The 21,215-nt window shown below is 43.8% G+C and overlaps 1 protein-coding gene across 1 annotated transcript in view; it reads left to right on the plus strand.

Annotated features, from left to right (window-relative positions):
• Positions 1 to 5,883: 5,883 nt before the first annotated feature.
• The window catches only part of LOC126198906 (bumetanide-sensitive sodium-(potassium)-chloride cotransporter-like), a 553,300-nt gene continuing 537,968 nt past the window's right edge, over positions 5,884 to 21,215 (plus strand). Inside the window, exon 1 of the mRNA XM_049935533.1 lies at positions 5,884 to 6,146. Coding sequence (XP_049791490.1) covers positions 5,892 to 6,146 — 255 coding nt within the window. The 5' untranslated portion in view covers positions 5,884 to 5,891. The remainder of the gene's footprint in view (positions 6,147 to 21,215) is intronic.

The raw sequence follows: 21,215 nt of genomic DNA on the forward strand, positions 1-21,215 counted from the left end.
CAGAATTACACTTTGTACATTGTTTCTTGGTATTGTTAGGAAGATTAAACTGCAAAGTTTATGAGCCGGCCACCCCTATACTGAAGTTTTGGTAGTCGGTTTCCTTGAAAATAATCTTCAATTGCCCGTTTAAGTATTGGTGAGTGTTTTAACTTGTATCAAACTTGTGTTGTTTGTTGTTTGGTATATGTTGACAGCCTTGCATCGGCAGCGGTTGACGCGTTGCTGCTCCCCTTGTCCGGGGCATGGACGCGTTTTCCTTCTGCTTCGGCGGCTTTCCCGTCATGGCACGAGGCCTAGATGTTGGCAGGCCAAACGCACTTATGCGTTATCTCCCGTTCCAGCCTCAAGTTTAGTTTATTGCCATTCTTTTGGTATCGTGCCGCGGCGGGGGATCACCGGATTAGGACTTGGCTTTAATCATCTTGGAGAAGCAATTTACTAAGTGTTCCTATTATTTTAACGTCCTTGTGGACTTGTGATGAAAGGCACTGGGCTAACTGAGCATTAAATTTCTTGATTTCTTAAAAAAAGGGTTTAATTGTCATTACTGCTTTAATAGCGTTTTGGGGACCCGGTAGTTTGAGTATTTAACTTGATTTATGTGTAACAACCTCACGTGCAATCAGTGCAGTATTACTGTTTGCTTCGGTTTTCACACGTGGGTAGAGTTTGGACAGCTTAGCCGTGTCTTGTCTATATGCGAGCAGAATAATATTCTCTCACGGCACAAAAGTATACATTTTAATGTCTTTTATTTAAAGTTTGTTCAACTTATATTAAAGTCCTGTTATGGGATTCGTTCACAGCGCCGCTCCAGGTTTATTTAATCAGTTGACTGTTTGTAATCGGGCCACCATTGTATTGCGCAGTTTACTTCTTCGAGTACCATTTGTAGTTTTGTGTATAATGGAAATGTCCTTATGCATTGTGGTGTTAATTTAAAATGGTTCAAATGGCTCTGAACACTATGGGACTTAACTTCTGAGATCATCAGTCATCTAGAACTTAGAACTAACTAAACCTAACTAACATAAGGACATCACACACATCCATGACAGAGGCACGATACGAACCTGCGACCGTAGCGGTCGCGCAGTTCCAGACTTAGAGCGCCTAGAACCGCTCGGCCACTTCGGCCGGCGATTAATTAAAAACCTTAACTATTTATATGAATTTGGCAAGAATCTTGGTAACTGTTAGTTGGCTTATAATAAAATTGTTATTGTTGTTGTGGTCTTCAGTGCTGAGACTGGTTTGATGCAGCTCTCCATGCTACTCTATCCTGTGCAAGCTTCTTCACCTCCCACTGCTTACTGCAGCCTACATCCTTCTGAATCTGCTTAGTGTATTCATCTCTTGGTCTCCCTCTACGATTTTTACCCTCCACGCAACCCTCCAATGCTAAATTTGTGAATTTCCTACCAACCGGTCCCTTCTTCTTGTCAAGTTGTGCCACAAATTTCTGTTCTCCACACTTCTATTCAATACCTCCTCATTAGTTATGTGATCTACGCATCTAATCTTCAGCATTTTTCTGTAGCACCAAATTTCGAAAGCTTCTATTCTCTTCTCGTCCAAACAATTTGTCGTCCATGTTTCACTTCCATACATGGCTACACTCCATACAAATACTTTCAGAAACGACTTCCTGACACTTAAATCAATACTCTGTGTTAACAAATTTCTGCCGGCCGGGGTGCCAGAGCGGTTCTAGGCGCTACAGTCTGGAACCGCGCGACCGCTACGGTCGCAGGTTCGAATCCTGCCTCGGGCATGGATGTGTGTGATGTCCTTAGGTTAATTAGGTTTAATTAGTTCTAAGTTCTAGGGGACTGATGACCCCAGATGTTAAGTCCCATAGTGCTCAGAGCCATTTTAATCATTTTTGAACAAATTTTTCTTCTTCAGAAACGCTTTCCTTGCCATTGCCAGGCTACATTTTATATCCTCTCTACTTCGACCATCGTCAGTTATTTTGCTCCCCAAATAGCAAAACTCCTTTACTACTTTAAGTGTCTCATTTCCTAATCTAATTCCCTCACCATCTCCCGACTTAATTCGACTACATTCCATTATCCTCGTTTTGCTTTTGTTGATGTTCATTTTATACCCTCCTTTCAAGACACTGTCCTTTCCGTTCAACTGCTCTTCCAAGTCCTTTGCTGTCCCTGACAGAATTAGAATGTCATCGGCGAACCTCAAAGTTTTTATTTCTTCTCCATGGATTTTAATACCTTCTCCGAAATTTTCTTTTGTTTCCTTTACTGCCTGCTCAATATACAGATTGAGTAACATCGGGGAGGGGCTACAATCCTGTCTCACTCCCTTCCCAACCACTGCTTCCTTTTCATGCTCCTCGACTCTTGTAACTGCCATCTGGTTTCTGTACAAATTGTAAATAGCCTTTCGCTCCCTGTATTTTACCCCTGCCACCTTTAGAATTTGAAAGAGAGTATTCCAGTCAACATTGTCAAAAGCTTTCTCTAAGTCTATAAATGCTATGAACGTAGGTTTGCCATTCCTCAGTCTTTCTTCTACGATAAGTCGTAAGATCAGTACTGCCTCACGTGTTCCAACATTTCTACGGAATCCAAACCGATCTTCCCCGAGGTCGGCTTCTACCAGTGTTTCCATTCGTCTGTAAAGAATTCGCGTTAGTATTTTGCAGTTGTGACTTATTAAAGTTGCTTAGAACTGGGTTTCCATCTGAGCTCTTGATATTCATACAAGTGGTTCTCTTCTCTCCAAAGGTCTCTTTAATTTTCCTGTAGGCAGTATCTATGTTACCGCTAGTGATATAAGCCTCTACATCCTTACATTTGACCTCTAGCCATCCCTGCTTAGCCATTTTGCACTTCCTGTCGATCTCATTTTGGGTAATTTTCACATCTGTCAACACCTGCTTTCTTTGGGATTGGAATTATTACGAGGCCTGTTCAGAAAGTAAGCTCCGATTGATTGCCAAATTGAAACCACAGTGAACATCAGAAATGTTTTACTTGTAACAATTAGCTACACCTTTCAGCTACTTCTCTACGTAGTCGCCGTTCTGACTTAGACTTTTGTCATAGCGTTGTACCAACTTTTCAATAGCCTCATCATAGAAGGCAGCCGCCAGTGCTTTCCGCCAATTCTCCACGCTGGCCTACACCTCGTTGTCTGTGTCAAAATGTTGTCTTCAAAGACAGCGGTTCATGTGACCAGAGATGAAACTCAGGGGGAGACAATTGCGGACTGTATTGTGGGTAATCTCACATTTCCATTTGAAAACGATGCAGGAGCATCTTCATTGCCCCTGCAGAATGCGGCTGAGAATTGTCTTGAAGAAGAAACAGCACGACAGTTATGTAATGTTAGCTGCATAGCTTCAGGCGAAATTTCTCACCAGGCCCTCGTACTTGGCGGCAGACACTATTTTCTAGACATCTTTACGCACTCACTGCGAGCTCAGAAATGAGAAGAGCGACGTGATGCTAACTGGGGTTATACTAGAGACACTACCCAACACATCTGTGCAAAGCTTTATCGGATTTTCATAGTCGTTTCCATTTCGCGACCGATCGGAGCTTACTTTCTGAACGCCCCTCGTATATTCTTCTTGAAGTCTGAGGGTAATTTCACCTGTCTCATACATCTTGCTCACCAGATGGTAGAGTTTTGTCAGGACTGGCTCTCCCAAGGCCGTCAGTAGTTCTAATGGAATGTTGTCTACTCCTGGGGCCTTGTTTCGACTCAGGTGTTTCAGTGCTCTGTCAAACTCTTCATGCAGTATCGTATCTCCCATTTCATATTGTCCTCAAGTACATTGCCCATGCATAGACCCTCTATATACTCCTTCCACCTTTCTGCTTTCCCTTCTTTGCTTAGAACTGGGTTTCCATCTGAGCTCTTGATATTCATACAAGTGGTTCTCTTCTCTCCAAAGGTCTCTTTAATTTTCCTGTAGGCAGTATCTATCTAACCGCTAGTGATATAAGCCTCTACATCCTTACATTTGACCTCTAGCCATCCCCGCTTAACCATTTTGCACTTCCTGTCGATCTCATTTTTGAGACGTTTGTATTCCTTTTTGCCTGCTTCATTTATTGCATTTTTATATTTTCTCCTATCATCAATTAAATTCAATATTTCTTCTGTTACCCAAGGATTTGTAGTAGCCCTCGTCTTTTTATCTACTTGATTCTCTGCTGCCTTCACTACTTCATCCGTCAGAGCTACCCATTCTTCTTCTACTGTATTTCTTTCCCCCATTTCTGTGAATTGTTCCCTTATGCTCTCCCTGAAACTCTGTACAACCTCTGGTTTAGTCAATTTATCCAGGTCCCATCTCCTTAAATTCCCACCTTTCTGCAGTCTCTTCAGTTTTAATCTAAAGTTCATAGCCAATTGATTGTGGTCAGAGTCCACTTTTGCCCCTGGAAATGTCTTACAATTTAAAACCTGGTTCCTAAATCTCTGTCTTACCATTATATAATCTATCTGATACCTTCTAGTATCTCCATGATTCGTCCATGTATACAACCTTCTTTTATGATTCTTGAACCAAGTGTTAGCTATGATTAAGTTATGCTCTGTGCAAATTTCTACCAGGCGGCTTCCTCTTTCATTTCATAGCCTCAATCCATATTCACCTACTATGTTTCCTTCTCTCCCTTTTGCTACTGACGAATTCCAGTCACCCATGACTATTAAATTTTCGTCTCCCTTCACTACCTGAATAATTTCTTTTACCTCATCATACATTTCATCAATTTCTTCATCATCTGCAGAGCTAGTTGGCATATAAACTTGTACTACTGTAGTAGGCGTGGGCTTCGTGTCTATCTTGGCCACAATAATGCGTTCACTATGCTGTTTGTAGTAGCTTACCCGCACTCCTATTTTTTTATTCATTATTAAACCTACTCCTGCATTACCCCTATTTGATTTTGTATTTATAACCCTGTATTCACCTGACCAAACTTCTCGTTCCTCCTGCCACCGAACTTCACTAATTCCCACTATAACTTTAACCTATCCATTTCCCTTTTTAAATTTTCTAACCTAATTCCCGATTAAGGGATCTGACATTCCACGCTCCGATCCATAGAATGCCAGTTTTCTTTCTACTGATAACGACGTCCTCCTGAGTAGTCCCCGCCCAGAGATCCGAATGGCGGACTATTTTACCTCAAGAATATTGTACCCAAGAGGACGACATCATCATTTAACCATGTAGTAAAGCTGCATGCCCTCTGGAAAAATTACGGCTGTAGTTTCCCCCTGCTTTCAGCTGTTCGCAGTACCAGCACAGCAAGGCCTTTTTGGTTAGTGTTACAAGGCCAGATCAGTCAATCATCCAGACTGTTGCCCCTGCCCCTCTTCAGGAACCACACGTTCGTCTGGCCTCTCAACAGATACCCCTCCGTAGTGGTTGCACCTACGGTACAGCCATCTGTATCGCTGAGGAACGCAAGCCTCCCCACCAAAGGCAAGGTTCATGGTTCATAGGACTGTTACTGGAAACATTTAGTTTCATATCGAACGTGGGTGTTTCCACCCGAAACTTCAGTGGCGTCACTCGCGTGACGTCACTTTAGTTGCACATGGAAGTTCATATCGAACGTGTGTGTTTCCACCCGCAACTTCAGTGGCGTCACTCGGGTGACGTCACTTTAGTTGCATATGGAAAGCCGGCTTTTTCTTGGGGATGAGGGGCGAATGCGCCTAGAATGCAAGACCGCCACTGCGTGTGGCGCGCCCGGCGGCCACTGTAGCACCAGCGCCAGCGGCGGCTACCGGAAGGCCGCGGCGGGCCGCCCGCCGGCGGCTGTGGTGGGGGCGGCCCACGCCCGCGGACCGCGCTGCCCGGCGGCCGGCGCCAGTGTGGCCACCGCCGACGCCCCGCCATGTCCAGCAGCCCGGCGCGCGACCGCCTGGAGCTGGAGATGCACGCCGTGCCTCCCGCCGGCGACGACGCGGAGGGCGGCGACGGGCAGCCGCAGCGCTTCGAGGTGTTCGCCGTGGCGGACGAGTGGCGCTCGCTGGGCCAGCTGACGAGGGAGGTGCCGCCGCGGGCTGAGCACTACCGCGACTTCACAAACTCGCCGCACGCCTACCGGCCCACGCTAGACGAGCTGCACGAGGGCAAGTACTCCGGCAAGGTAAGTCGCCGCGCGCCGGGACCGCCCCCACCTGTTGCCGCACGCCGCCGGCTGCGCCCCCGCGCGCTCTCGTGCCCGTCACCCCGTTACGTCCAACTATCACCTAACAGCTGCACCTCTTTTATTTCGTCAACCGTTCGGGAAATTGAAATTAGGTTTTCGGCAAAACTTAGTATGCAGAGGGCACGTAATTTGCAGGTACAGTAGAGCGTCGATTATCCGAAGTAATTGGGGGACATGGGTGTTCGGAAAACTGGTTTGTTCTGATAATCGAACTGTACATGTTTATTTGCCAAAAAGAAATACTGTACAGTAAATTTATTCATAAAACAGGCATCTCTTTTAGTATTACACAGTAACATACAAAGGCAACTTCAGTAGCAATATCTAGTATGTGGCACAGTTTATTAAACAAAAATATATACATACCACATACGCATTTTGTATGAACAATACACACAGTACACAAAATTGACGTTTAAAAAATCCTTTATTTTGGTCTGTCTAAGCAAGCCTACACGCTTACGAGCAGCTAAGTCACGTACTTTTTTCATTACAGATATCTGAAACTGGTCACTTTCATCTTGGGCTTCAAACCATCGCAAGGCAGTATCTAAACAAGTCAACGCCTCAGAAGCTGTTGGTATACTTTCATCTTCACTTTCTGGAGCACTGACTGATGGGATGCTGGCGGCGTCGTCATCTTTATCAGTGACGACGTTTACAATCTCGCTGTCTTGCATGATTTGGTGTCCTGGATCTGCATAATCGATTTTCATCCATTCATGAACGTCTTCTTCATCACATTCGTGGGAATCTATTTCTTTTAGCATATCGAGAATTCCGGACATATCATTCTGTTCGTCAGTTTTTTGGGAGTAAGGGGGATGATGGACGGTAGGGTGGGAGAGTAACAGGTGCGAGCGAGTACACAGTTCGGTTAAGCGGCCGTTCGGTTGACCGACGTTCGGATAATCGACGCTCTACTGTACCTCATGCAGGGATGGCGATTACCACCGAAGCAGCCGGTTTTAAGCTACGTCGGTTTTTCCCCACGCCAATTCAACCCAGCTGTTAAACCCTGCCGGCCGGAGTGGCCGTGCGGTTCTAGGCGCTACAGTCTGGAACCGAGCGACCGCTACGGTCGCAGGTTCGTACCCTGCCCCGGGCATGAATGTGTGCGATGTCCTTAGGTTAGTTAGGTTTAATTAGTTCTAAGTTCTAGGCAACTGATGACCTCAGAAGTTAAGTAGTATAGTGCTCAGAGCCATTTGAACCATTTTTTTTTTTGTTAAACCCTCTCAAAATAACCGGTTTCTGAAATTACCGATTTTCGTATTTTATTCTAATTATTTCCTCTAATAAACGTAGAAATCGAATAAAGAATGAAAAACTGTGACTCTTTTGATTTCAAGATACATAGAATCAGAATATTAAATTATATATATGAATAAAAGAAAACTTAATCCGTCCAGCGTTCCGTTTTCAAATGGTTCAAATGGCTCTGAGCACTGTGGGACTTCACATCTGAGGTCATCAGTCCCCTATAACTTAGAAGTACTTAAACCTAACTAACCTAAGGACATCACACGCATCCATGCCCGAGGCAGGATTCGAACCTGCGATTGTAGCGGTCGCGCGGTTCCAGACTGAAGCGCCTAGAACCGCTCGGTCACACCGGCCGGTCGTTCCGTTTTCCTCGAAAAGAGATACGTGGTTGAATACTAGAAATATCACAAGTATTCTCCTATTTGTTCTGATTTTTTGAAACTCTGTCAAAAATCATACTGTAGTTGGGGTCATATCACTATTTGGACATTACGGATAGTTAGTTCTAAAAGGTGAAATCTGAGTTTGAAGAACTCTGATTTTGTTTCAATTTGTCCATTAACAAGGGCTGCAAGCAGATAGAGAGGTATATTATGTAGACAGGCAACCACAGATTAGCTACATGCTATTTTTATTGTTCATTATGAATGAATATTTAAGTTTTTAATTTATTACTGTTACCATAGTAAAGGAAACAAAAGAAAAATTTGAAGTAGGAAACAAAATCCATGGAGAAGAAATAAAAACTTTGAGGTTTGCCGATGACATTGTAATTCTGTCAGAGACAGCAAAGGACCTGTAAGAGCATTGAACGGAATGGACAGTCTTGAAAGGATGATATAAGATGAACATCAACAAAACCAAAACGAGGATAATGGAACGTAGTCTAATTAAATCAGGTGATGCTGATTAGGAAATGAGACACTTAAAGTAGTAGATGAGTTTTGCTATTTGGGGAGAGAAATAACTGATGATGGTCCAAGTATAGAGGATATAAAATGTAAACTGGCAATGGCAAGAAAAGCGTTTCTGAAGAAGAGAAACTTGTCAACATCGAGTATAGATTTAAGTGTCAGAAAGTATCTTCTAAAAGAGTTTGTATGGAGTGTAGCCATGTATGGATGTGAAACATGGACGATAAATAGTTTAGACAAGAAGAGAAAAGAAGCTTTCGAAATGTGGTGCTACAGAAGAATGCCGAAGATAAGTTGGGTACATCACGTAACTAATGAGGAGGTACTGAATAGAACTGGGGAGAAGAGGAATTTGTGGCGCAACTTAACTAAAAGAAGGGATCGGTTGGAAGGACATGTTCTGAGGCGTGAAGGGATCACCAATTTAGTACTGGAGGGTAGCGTGGAGGGTAAAAATCGTAGAGGGAGACCAACCATTTTCTGTAATAACGCAATATTTCAAACCAGTCCGACTTCTATTTAAAAAAGGTTCATTTAAAAAAGAAAAAAAATTAGTACTGCTGTTATGGCTAACATATATTTTGTTTTTTTGCCCGATAATTAATAAAAAGTAATAATGTTATAACCTAGACCGAACAAGGACCAAAAATACCGGTTATTCAGAATTAAAATACCGGTATCTGTTTTAACCGGCGGTTTTTCCCATCCCTAACCTCAATCGGTAGAAACGGAATTCTTATAGTACCAATCTGTTATTTGGCTTTCTGTTAAGACCACTTTTTCTAAGGATCGGGTATAGGTATCAAGTTGAAATTTAGGCAGATACATAGGTCTACGATCTCTTGGTGGTATAAAAAATTCAAGCTTCTAAGTCATACATTTTGATGCTCGCATACTCACTCATCGAAACTTATGGGGTATCTCTCGTTGACCGAGAATCATGAAATTTGGGAAGAAGCAGGGTTTCACAGAACAAGTAAAGGAAGAAATCCGAAAATTGTTAACTTGTAATTACATCATACAAAAATGTAGTGTTTCCATTTGTTACCCGTCTGTCTATCCGTCCGTTTGTTAATACCCTTTTACTCATAAACAGATACAGGTATCAAACTGATATTTACGTCAAATATCAATGTCTACGGTCTCCTGGCGGTGTAAAAAATTTCAGCTTCTAAGTCAGTGTAATCAAAATATACGGCCATCTATGTCACGATTTTGATACTCATAAATTCACTCATCAAAACATACATACATAATTAAATTTGTACGGAAACCTCAAGCGCGAGTCCTACCCAGACTTGTCCCTTTTTTTGTACGTGTAATGTCCGATCAGTCGCTTTTTAAATATGATACGATTATTGTACCAGTAAATAGTTTTCCAACCACTGCAGTCTCGTCATTAAATGGAACTGTTACAGAAGCATTTTTTGGACCATGTTCGGCTGGATTGTTATGATTCCACTCCCTCGTGGTATCCATGACAAATTCATTCCGATAAAGTATTCATTCCGATAAAGTACATTTTGCTAGTTTACACACGCAAGCACACAGTACTTACGCGCATTTGGTTTCGCAGTAAACGAACACTGAACTCACATGCTCGAACTCACGTTCAATGCTTGTTTTTAATGTTCGTTATTGGAAAGGATAGCATCAGACAGCGCACCCACATGGACATCAGCACTTAGCTGCTCATGGTCCAGAAAATATCGTTTCCGTGACACCGCTCACTGAGAATGCAGTGAGTAGTAAAATAGTTAAGGGTACCATAAATCTTATCACTTTCGAAAAGCGACTGTTTGCATATTACAGTCGCACTTCTTCGTCCACAAGGGGTATAATGAATTCACGTAATTTTGTTGCACGTTTAATCCACTTAAAACTTGTATCAACCGAGATATTGAAGTAAATATATTTTTAAATGGAACGATGTCATTTTATTAATGTACTTTACAGCTCTGGAAAAGACATGTGCAGTGTTACAGTGGTTGTTAATGTTGACAGTGAAACTATTCATAAAATCATCCGAGAGACGTGCTCAATTTCAAACGCAAAGCGGCCGGAATCGTTTATTACGATGTAAACGCTGCCAAATGTGGCTCTCGTGACGTTCATCGCAGCAAGTGCAATTTTTTTCCAGTATTTTCTGCTAGTTCTTATGAACGTCTATCGACGCAATTATCCTGCACACAATAGCATCACCAGCCCACGCTATTAAGTGCTGCTGATCGTTAATGTACACTCTTGATTATGCTTTCTAGTTTAGTGTTATGATCAAAACAATGGAACTGCACTTATTGCCATTTAAGAGGCTGTAGCTCCCAGGAAGTTTTTCTCACACGCATATCGTCTATAGCTTTTGAGTTATGATGTGTTGAATTTGGTATCCGAGTAGACGTGGCTCGAAGAGAATCTACCTCAGGGTTTCCCAAACTTCTCCTCTGATGCAACGCTCTGACAATTCGGGTGTTTTGATGAAAGTCCGTGTTTATTTTGAAAGTTAATAGAATTCTGAAAGAACGAGAAATTCGTTATGTTCAGGGATTACTTCAATTGGAAATCATAATTAATAACAAAGAAATCATCATTAAGTTTTAAAAAATTATTGTCGTCAAAACATTGAAAAGGAACACCATATTATTAATAGTTTTTCGCGTAGCATGTATTCACTTCCTGCGGAACACTGGTGTGCATAGACAGTGTTTCAATATAATATGTATTTTTCTTTAAATGCTTTTTTTCCGCGACTTTTTGGTTCTGAACTCATATTTTCTCAAAATCTGCTCGACAGATTTTTACTCTAGCTTTTTATTGCATCCATTTTCCAGCCAACGAAATTGTTTTGTAATATCATACATCTGAAAAGTCATAAACAATTCGAAGCTGAAAATTATAAATAGAAATTGCTTCCACACTTATAAAGTTAAAAGTACCTGAAATACAATAGTTTTATTTCATTAGATTGGTTCATAGATATTTTTTGGCGACATCCTAAGTTCCATCTGTCTCCTGTTAATACTTTTTCAGAAAAGATATATGCAGTAATTCAACTACAGCAGTGGAACCTAGTTAGAAGCTGTAAGTTAGTGACAATGAAATATTTTAAGATGAATTCTTTTTATTAACGAGAGCCTTATATGTATAGCATATTAGGTAAATTTTACAGAAATTGGTATGAAAGTTAATGGGGAAATGAATTTTAAATGTTTTGGAAGAATTACGTTCAACACTGAGTTATTGCTCTCCTAAAAGTAATAAAAAAAAAAAAGAAATTCAAAGAGGTACGAGTCATAAGCTACGTCTATTTTATAGATATTTATAATAAGCCGCGAGGCGTTCCAAGTCTTAAATCATCATCAAGCGACCATTTAGCAGCATATTAACACATGACTGTAGCATTCTTATAAATTAAATTTCAAAGTGTCAGAAACACGAGGCATTCGGCTTGCTCGACTGAAGATTTGTCCCGAAAGACTCGAAAGTTTTACAGGACACACTAATTCACAAAAAGGAAATAAAAGTAATCCTCACAACTGTAGACCATTTTCAGTAATATCGAGTTGTACTTGCATTTTGGGACTTATATCTTGTTCAAACATTATGAAATACCTCGAAGATGTACTATTGACATACACCAAGCAAGGTTTCATAAAATCTCTCTCTTCATTCGTGTGAAGTAATGAGTAATCGACAAGGGCTCTCCTGTTGATTTCCATACTCGAAGATTACCAGCAGAATACAGACACTGCTCATTACAAGTAGCTTTATAACAAATGGCGTTCTATGGTATATCGTCTCAACTACGCGACTGAACTCGTGATTTCCTGCCATAAGGGTCACAGTACAGCATGATTGATGGGAACAACCCTTGTGGTGAAACTCAGGTCATATCTGGCGTTGCCCAAGCAGTGCGACAGAAGCTTTGCTGCTCCTGATCTATTATAAATCATTTGTAAAACAGTCTGAGGAGCCCTCTTAGTATGTTTGCAGATGACACTGTAGGTTAACGTCTAATGAAGTCAACAGAAGATCAAAACGAATTACAAAATTGCTTAGACAAAGTAGTTGAATATTGAGAAAAGTGTAAACTGATCACGAACAACAAAAATCTTATGCACTCCGCTTGAATTCCGTTTAATTTCTGTAATATACTAGATAAACAAATTTAGAGGTTGCCAGTTCAACGAAGTGTCATGGGATCGCAATAAACACAATTTAAATTGGGCTGAACTAGAGAATGAGAGTCAAAGACTCTGTTTTATTAGCAGAACATATGCGATGTCACGGAAAAAGGACAGAGAATTACTAACTGTAGCAAGAATTAGTTTATAAATATTTAAGTAGTGGTTACGTTAATTGGTCAGTGGGCCTTCCCTCACGACATACTGCTGAAGCCTCATTTTGGTGTGTGGTTTCTTTCGGACATTCCAACGGAAGTCAATTGTATGCCTGCACTTAACTTTGATTGTGTAACCTCTTTAAATGGTTAAGAAAGAGATACACCCTGCTTTTCTGTGTAAAGAGTATGCGCCATCGTGAGTGCAGCCTATAATCAAATCTACAGCAATTTGAGTGTCACATTTGTCGAAAGTGAGAGTTGTGATAAGAGGTTCTCTGCCTCAGGCAGAGCTTGGGAGACGAATTGGCAATTTACCTTCACAGTAAATTGCGTACAAATAGGCGGAAGGACCCAATACTTTTAGATTACACTGTTGCCAATAAATCACGGGAACAGTAGCTACCGTAAAATATCTGGGAGTACCCGCCCCAAGTGGAACAGTCACATAAAACTATTATAGGAAAGCAGATGCCAGGCATGCACTGGAAGATTCGTAAGGATATGTAATGCATTCACGAAAGAAATAGCTTGCAAAACACATGTTCGATTCGTGAGTACGACGGACGTCCAGTAAGTTAGGGAACTCATATTTTTCTCGGCCAGTTTCGGTTGAAAAAGTGCGGGATTTGTTGTGGAATATTATGGAATATTCACGCTTCAGCACCTACAGCTTGTGACATTTTGATAAGCGGCGGTGCTATACCTAGCCTTCAAAATGGCGAATGTAACGGGGGTGCGTTTCAAGCAGATAACTGCATTGAGTTTCCTTTGCCGGAAAACCGGAGCACCGCAGATATTGATAGGGGCATGCTGAATATCTGAGACCTGGCAATGAATAAAAGCACGGTGAGTCGTTGGGAGAGGCGTCTGTGATCACCGCAACAAGGTCGCGAAAATCTGTACCATCTCCCGTGTGCTTGCCGGTTGCACACAGCCGTGACTCCTGTAAAACTGGAACGTGCGGACACTCTCATTCGAGGTGATCAGTCAAACACCTCGCTGCTCAACTGAACGTACCTGTTACTAGTGCTGACACACCCCTCCACCAGTTGGGGTATTGATAGGTGTGTGCTCGCTGGAATCCTCGCCTCCTAACAGAAGACAGTAAAGAGCAACGAAGGACCACTGTGCAGAATTGCTTGCGCGTTACAAGGCTGATCGTGACAGTTTTTTGTCCAACATCGTCACAGGCGATGAAACATGGGTTCACTACTTCGAACCGGAAACTAAACGTCAATCAATGGAGTGGCGTCACACCACTTCTCTTCTGAAGAAAAAGTTCAAAGCCACACCATCCGTCGGTAAAGTAATGGCGACGATCTTCAGGGACTCTGAAGGAGTTATTCTGTTTGATGTCCTCCCTCAAGCTGCTACAATCAACTCTGAAGTGCAATGTGCTTCCCTCAGGAAACTGAAGAAACGACTGCCGCGTGTTCGTCGCCACAAAAATGCAAACGAACTTTTCCTTCTCCATGACAACGCAAAACCTCACACAAGTCTGCGATCCGAGAGAAGCCCACAAAACTTGGCTGGAATGTTCTTCCTCAGTCGTCCCACAAGACGGATCTCGCACCTTCTGACACCCACCCGTTTGGGCAAATGAAGGATGCACTCTGCGGGAAGCAGTACGTAGATGATGAAATTACTGATACAACAAAGAGTTGGCTCCAACGTCCACCAGTATAGTGGTACCATGCGGGCATGCAGGCACTCCAGTAAGGTGGTGAAAGGCCGTCACATTGGACGGACGTTACGTTGAAAAATAGGGCTTCGTAGCCAAGAGTGGGGAACAATATGGTGTATTGGAATCCTGAATAGTACCAAACTGATTTCTGAAGAAAAATTTGCTGCATTACTTATTGAACGCCTCTCTTAAGACTCGACGCCAAATATGAGACTTTACAAGGAAGGACTGATGGTGAAGACAGACAAGATCCATCGAAGAACGGTAGGTTTCGTCATGGGCTCCTTAGGGGCAGACGCTACAAGGAAGGCACTGTACATTGCAGATAAGTTTGACTTTAAAATTTCAAAATGGACGTTCTATGATGAGTCAGGCAACAAATAACTTCCTTCAATATACATCTCGAGCAATGACCGCCTCACACCTTTAGGGGGCTTGCAGATTATTGGTGTGGGTGTAGAGCAGCTTCCTTCAGACACGAGTAACTTGACAGATGTGTATGTGTCTGCAGTATTTCGTAAAGGGGTATTTGCTGTAAGTGGATTCAGTGAGAGAGTGTATAGTATGGTGTTGTGTTTGAATTGGTGACGATGAGAGAGATATGGGAGAGGGTGCCGTTACATAGCTTACTCCTCGCGGATAGTGGCAACGACGTTTGCGCACATAACGGATCACAGTCAAAAGAGTCACATGAGTTTCATCTACGTGACACTGAGGAGAGATTCCGAATTTAATCCAGGGCATAGACGCAAAGAAAACAGGTAATCGGCTACGAATAGCTCCCTCCTTTTGTGGCGAAATACTGGTTGTGAAAATTTTCTTACATATCCGAAATTCGAGCCCGATACCTGCGCGTGCGGTAGTGACTTCACTTATCTCGGCTCCATAGGCTTGTCTATGAAGTGACACCCGTCACCGGTTAAAAAACGTTTCACTCTGTGGCACTTTCCAACCTTAAGCCTTCTCCGAGAGTCGTAGCAACCCATGTTTTCGTAAAATATTAAAATTCGTGATAAGATTACACGACACACGAAATGTTTCGAGAGCAGGCCCTCATCGTCAGGTAAAACATACAAGAGTATTTATGAATGGTTAGTAGTTTTCAAAGATTCTTTTATATTTTACCTGAAGATGAAATCCCTTTCACGAATTCTATGTCTTTGAGAATAAAATTAAAATTACCACTAATTCCTAACCTTGACCACAATTAAAGCTAGAATCGAAAACTCCAACCTGTCTGTTTCTGCGGTCCACAGTGAAACGGATCTCTGCGTTGACAACTGATAATCCATCTCCATTGTATCTCGTCATCGCTGATAGTAAATTAATAAATACACTCCTGGAAATGGAAAAAAGAACACATTGACACCGGTGTGTCAGACCCACCATACTTGCTCCGGACACTGCGAGAGGGCTGTACAAGCAATGATCACACGCACGGCACAGCGGACACACCAGGAACCGCGGTGTTGGCCGTCGAATGGCGCTAGCTGCGCAGCATTTGTGCACCGCCGCCGTCAGTGTCAGCCAGTTTGCCGTGGCATACGGAGCTCCATCGCAGTCTTTAACACTGGTAGCATGCCGCGACAGCGTGGACGTGAACCGTATGTGCAGTTGACGGACTTTGAGCGAGGGCGTATAGTGGGCATGCGGGAGGCCGGGTGGATGTACCGCCGAATTGCTCAACACGTGGGGCGTGAGGTCTCCACAGTACATCGATGTTGTCGGCAGTGGTCGGCGGAAGGTGCACGTGCCCGTCGACCTGGGACCGGACCGCAGTGACGCACGGATGCACGCCAAGACCGTAGGATCCTACGCAGTGCCGTAGGGGACCGCACCGCCACTTCCTAGCAAATTAGGGACACTGTTTCTCCTGGGGTATCGGCGAGGACCATTCGCAACCGTCTCCATGAAGCTGGGCTACGGTCCCGCACACCGTTAGGCCGTCTTCCGCTCACGCCCCAACATCGTGCAGCCCGCCTCCAGTGGTGTCGCGACAGGCGTGAATGGAGGGACGAATGGAGACGTGTCGTCTTCAGCGATGAGAGTCGCTTCTGCCTTGGTGCCAATGATGGTCGTATGCGTGTTTGGCGCCGTGCAGGTGAGCGCCACAATCAGGACTGCATACGACCGAGGCACACAGGGCCAACACCCGGCATCATGGTGTGGGGAGCGATCTCCTACACTGGCCGTACACCACTGGTGATCGTCGAGGGGACACTGAATAGTGCACGGTACATCCAAACCGTCATCGAACCCATCGTTCTACCATTCCTAGACCGGCAAGGGAACTTGCTGTTCCAACAGGACAATGCACGTCCGCATGTATCCCGTGCCACCCAACGTGCTCTAGAAGGTGTAAGTCAACTACCCTGGCCAGCAAGATCTCCGGATCTGTCCCCCATTGAGCATGTTTGGGACTGGATGAAGCGTCGTCTCACGCGGTCTGCACGTCCAGCACGAACGCTGGTCCAACTGAGGCGCCAGGTGGAAATGGCATGGCAAGCCGTTCCACAGGACTACATCCAGCGTCTCTACGATCGTCTCCATGGGAGAATAGCAGCCTGCATTGCTGCGAAAGGTGGATATACACTGTACTAGTGCCGACATTGTGCATGCTCTGTTGCCTGCGTCTATGTGCCTGTGGTTCTGTCAGTGTGATCATGTGATGTATCTGACCCCAGGAATGTGTCAATAAAGTTTCCCCTTCCTGGGACAATGAATTCACGGTGTTCTTATTTCAATTTCCAGGAGTGTATTATGCCCTATTTCTGTAGGCCCTGCGGTCATTACCATTGCTAGAAACTATTATGAGGTGGTAGGTAGGAATTCGAATCGGGACTTCGGCCGTTCGACGGAGATTCTGTTCTCGACTGAAGCAACCGCGAACGATTCACTCTCAGATCCCAAACTCCACTTGTTAGTATCTCTCTCCCCTTCTTTCCAGTACGTCAGGAGCTTTCATGGCAGAATACACGTCATTTTGTATGAAAGCATGGTGTCTGTTCTTTTGGATATGTCCGAAAGAAGAGACACCGCGCATTTAATAACTGATGTGCCTTGATGGGCAATCGATGTACTACCTTCAGTGCTGATACACAGTTATGTTCAACCTCCTGCGGGAATCGCAAAGTAGCGAGAGTGGAGGAAATGGATAGGGACTGCGGATAAATGGTTCAAATGGCTCTGAGCACTATGGGACTCAACTTCTGAGGTCATTAGTCCCCTAGAACTTAGAACTAGTTAAACCTAACTAACCTACGGACATCACAAACATCCATGCCCGAGGCAGGATTCGAACCTGCGACCGTAGCGGTCTTGCGGTTCCAGACTGCAGCGCCTTTAACCGCACGGCCACTTCGGCCGGCCGACTGCGGATAGGTGGCGCTAGGTGGGAATGTGAGTCGCCAGAGAGGCGTGCCGAAACTGTCTGCGTAACTGCGATAAAAACTGTCCGTATGGCGCAATGGTTAGCGCGACCGCCTAGCAAGCAGGTGATCTCAGATTCGAACCCCAGTCCATCACACATTTTCACTCGTCGCCTCTGATTCCTCATAAAGTCCCGATGCAGCTGACATCAATAGTTCCTTCCCTTCACTTTCCTTTCCTTTTCCCCCTCCACCTTATTCTGGTAACAACCTCTAAACTAAGAAGATACAACGTATATGAGGACGCCATGAAAGCCTATACTGTTATGTAAAAAACGTTAATAGCTAACAATGTCCGAAAGTTATATTTCGGTGGCAGTACAACGTCGACAACATTGTTAAATAGAAACAACAGTTACATTCTTCACGAGAATGGACTGACAGGCGGTTACAATAGTGCAACGTTATCCGTGGAAGGATTAAAAAAATAAATAAAAATAAAAAGGTTAAGTTCTTTGACAACTAATCTGGCACCGAAGAAATCAGATACCAATAAATGGCTGCATGGGTGAAACATAATACGACGGTGAACTACACTCATGCTCATAAATTAAGGATAATGCTGATACATGATGAAACAACGCTCTGGTGGGTGGTTTGCGGGTTTAAATCACCTCGAGGTATGACCATGCGGTGCATTTGACCTGTGGTCATCGCACGGTGGCGCTGGCAGCAGTTCACATAAGCAGAGGTGTGTTGGTGCATGTCAGAGTACGGTGCAGCGAGTAGGTGTGCAGACGTTTTCAGATGTGCTAATGGTGACTGTGTGTTGAAAATGGCTCAAAGAACACATATTGATGACGTTATGAGGGGTAGAATACTAGGGCGAGTGGAGGCTGGTCAAACACAGCAGGTCGTAGCACGGGCCCTCCGTGTGCCACAATGTGTGATCTCAAGATCATGGCAACGATTCCAGCAGACAGAAAGCGTGTCCAGGCGCTACGGTATGGGACGTCCACAGTGTACAACACCACAAGAAGACCGATATCTCACCATCAATGCCCGTAGACGGCCACGGAGTACTGCATGTAGCCTTGCTTGGGACCTTAACGCAGCCACTGGAACAGATGTCTCCAGACACACAGTCTACAGACGACTGAACAGACATGGTTTATTCGCCCGGAGACCTGCAGGGTGCATTCCACTGACCCCTGGTCACAGGAGAGCCCGTAAAGCCTGGTGTCAAGAACACAGTACATGATCATTGGAACAGTGGTCCCTGGTTATGTTCACGGACGAGTCCAGGTATAGTCTGAACAGTGATTCTCGCCGAGTTTTTATTTGGCGTGAACCAGGAACCAGATATCAACCCCTTAATGTCATTGAAAGGGACCTGTATGGAGGACGTGGTTTGACGGTGTGGGGTGGGATTATGATTGGTGCACGTACACCTCTGCATGTCTTTGACAGAGGAACTGTAACAGGTCAGGTGTATCGGGACGTCATTTTGCACCAGTACGTCCACCTTTTCAGGGGTGCACTGGGTCCCACCTTCTTCCTGATGGATGATAACGCACGACCACACCGAACTGCCATCGTGGAGGAGTGCCTTGAGACAGAAGATGAGGTGAATTGAGTGGCCTGCCTGTTCCCAGACCTAAACCCAATCGAGCACGTCTTGAATGCTTTCGCTTGACGTATCGCTGCACGTCTTCAAACCCATAGGACTCTTCAGGAGCTCCGACAGGCACTGGTTCAACAATGGGAGACTATACCCCAGCACCTGCTCGACCAACTGACCAAGAGTATGCCAACCCATTCTGTGGCCTGTGTACGTGTGCATGGTGATCATATCCCATACTGATGTTGGAGTACATGCACAGGGAACAGTGGAGTTTTGTAGCACATGTGTTTCGGGACGGTTTTCTCAACTATCACCAAGACAGTGGACTTACAGATCTGTGTCGGGTGTGTTCTCTATGTGCCTATGCTGTTAGCGCCAGTTTTATGTAGTGCCACGTTATGTGGCTCTACATTCTGCAATTATCCTTAATTTATGAGCATTAGTGTATATCGTTGGAAGACTTAGTAATTTTTATTTTGACGAGGTTGGCATTGCTGCAAAGTGGTATGTTGTCATTCATCTGTCGTAGTCTCTTCAGAGAAGAATGGCCCCACAATTACTCCAGCAGATATAAAGCCCGTCACTGTAAACTGGTTGTACTTCCATGATGTGACACAATGTCTACCCACGCTAGCAAAGAAGCAACATTGTCGTTCTAGCTCAAATACAAACAGTTCTAGTTGATTGTCTTCCCCGAAACTAACGTTATTTATGTTCAGAGTTTGTAAATATTAGTCCAGGGATTGTTGAACAACCTGAGTTTTCCCCGTACGTGTTTATAGTGAATAACTGTCGAATTTCGATCAACGATCAGAATCGAGTGAGCGTTGTACGTACTGTGTTACTAAGAGCGCCTCCGCTAGTGAACTAGAGTGTGCCCAACAAACAAAAGGCACTATCGCACAGAGCGGACACAATCAGTATCTTCAGGAAGAGGATTAAGCGAATTAATGCTGAATCTAACTTGAAATTTGCTACTAATAAAATTACTCATTTCATCACAAGAGCAAAAATAATAAATTATGTACAATAGATGCTGAAATATACTTCTTAGTTTCTGAGGTGTGAGGAATTCCTGATTATCCCGCACTTCTTCCGGTCAAGAACAAAAGTTGAGACCACTGCTCAAACTGCCAAACGTATATGATATTATTCATAGACGTAGGGTGATGGTGGCAGTGGAGGACCTAGAATGCAGGACGATGGGAAATAAGGCAATACGAAGGTACGTACGCATGTGTGTATATGTGTGTTTTGTAATAAATAATTATGCGTCGTGGACTCTTTCTATACACCCACAAGTCCACAATACTTTTCCTATACGGCCCACGAGCTTAGGAAGAGAAAATGACGACGGACCATGGTTGTAACTTGTTAATCCTGTAGCCAAAGAATAACACAAAGTTTCGTGAAGTGTATGGATTCACAATTTATCTAAAATAAGAGCTAGTTGTCAATGTATAACTCGGGAACGTACTTAATTTAGAAGGCGTCAAGGCTGGTACTGAATGAAAAGCTTTTCGAAAGTCTAGAAACATCGGTTCAGTAAAGCTTCTGCTGTCCAAGGGACGGAGCTAATCACTTGTGAAGAGTGGGAGTTGAGTTTCGCATGATCAATATTTTGAAACCCATGTTGACTTCCTCGAAGAATGTAATTTTGTTCCAGCTTTGTTCCTGTTTGAAATCAGAATAGGGTTCAGTTTTCTGGCACAGATGATTGTATGTGATATAAGGTGGTGGCAGATCTTCGGTTGAATTTCTTTTTCTGCAGATGGGTGTGAGCTGCGCTCGTTTCCAGTCACTGGTAACTT

The sequence above is a fragment of the Schistocerca nitens genome, chromosome 8 (assembly GCF_023898315.1).
Source record: "Schistocerca nitens isolate TAMUIC-IGC-003100 chromosome 8, iqSchNite1.1, whole genome shotgun sequence".
Taxonomy (NCBI): Eukaryota; Metazoa; Arthropoda; class Insecta; order Orthoptera; family Acrididae; genus Schistocerca; species Schistocerca nitens.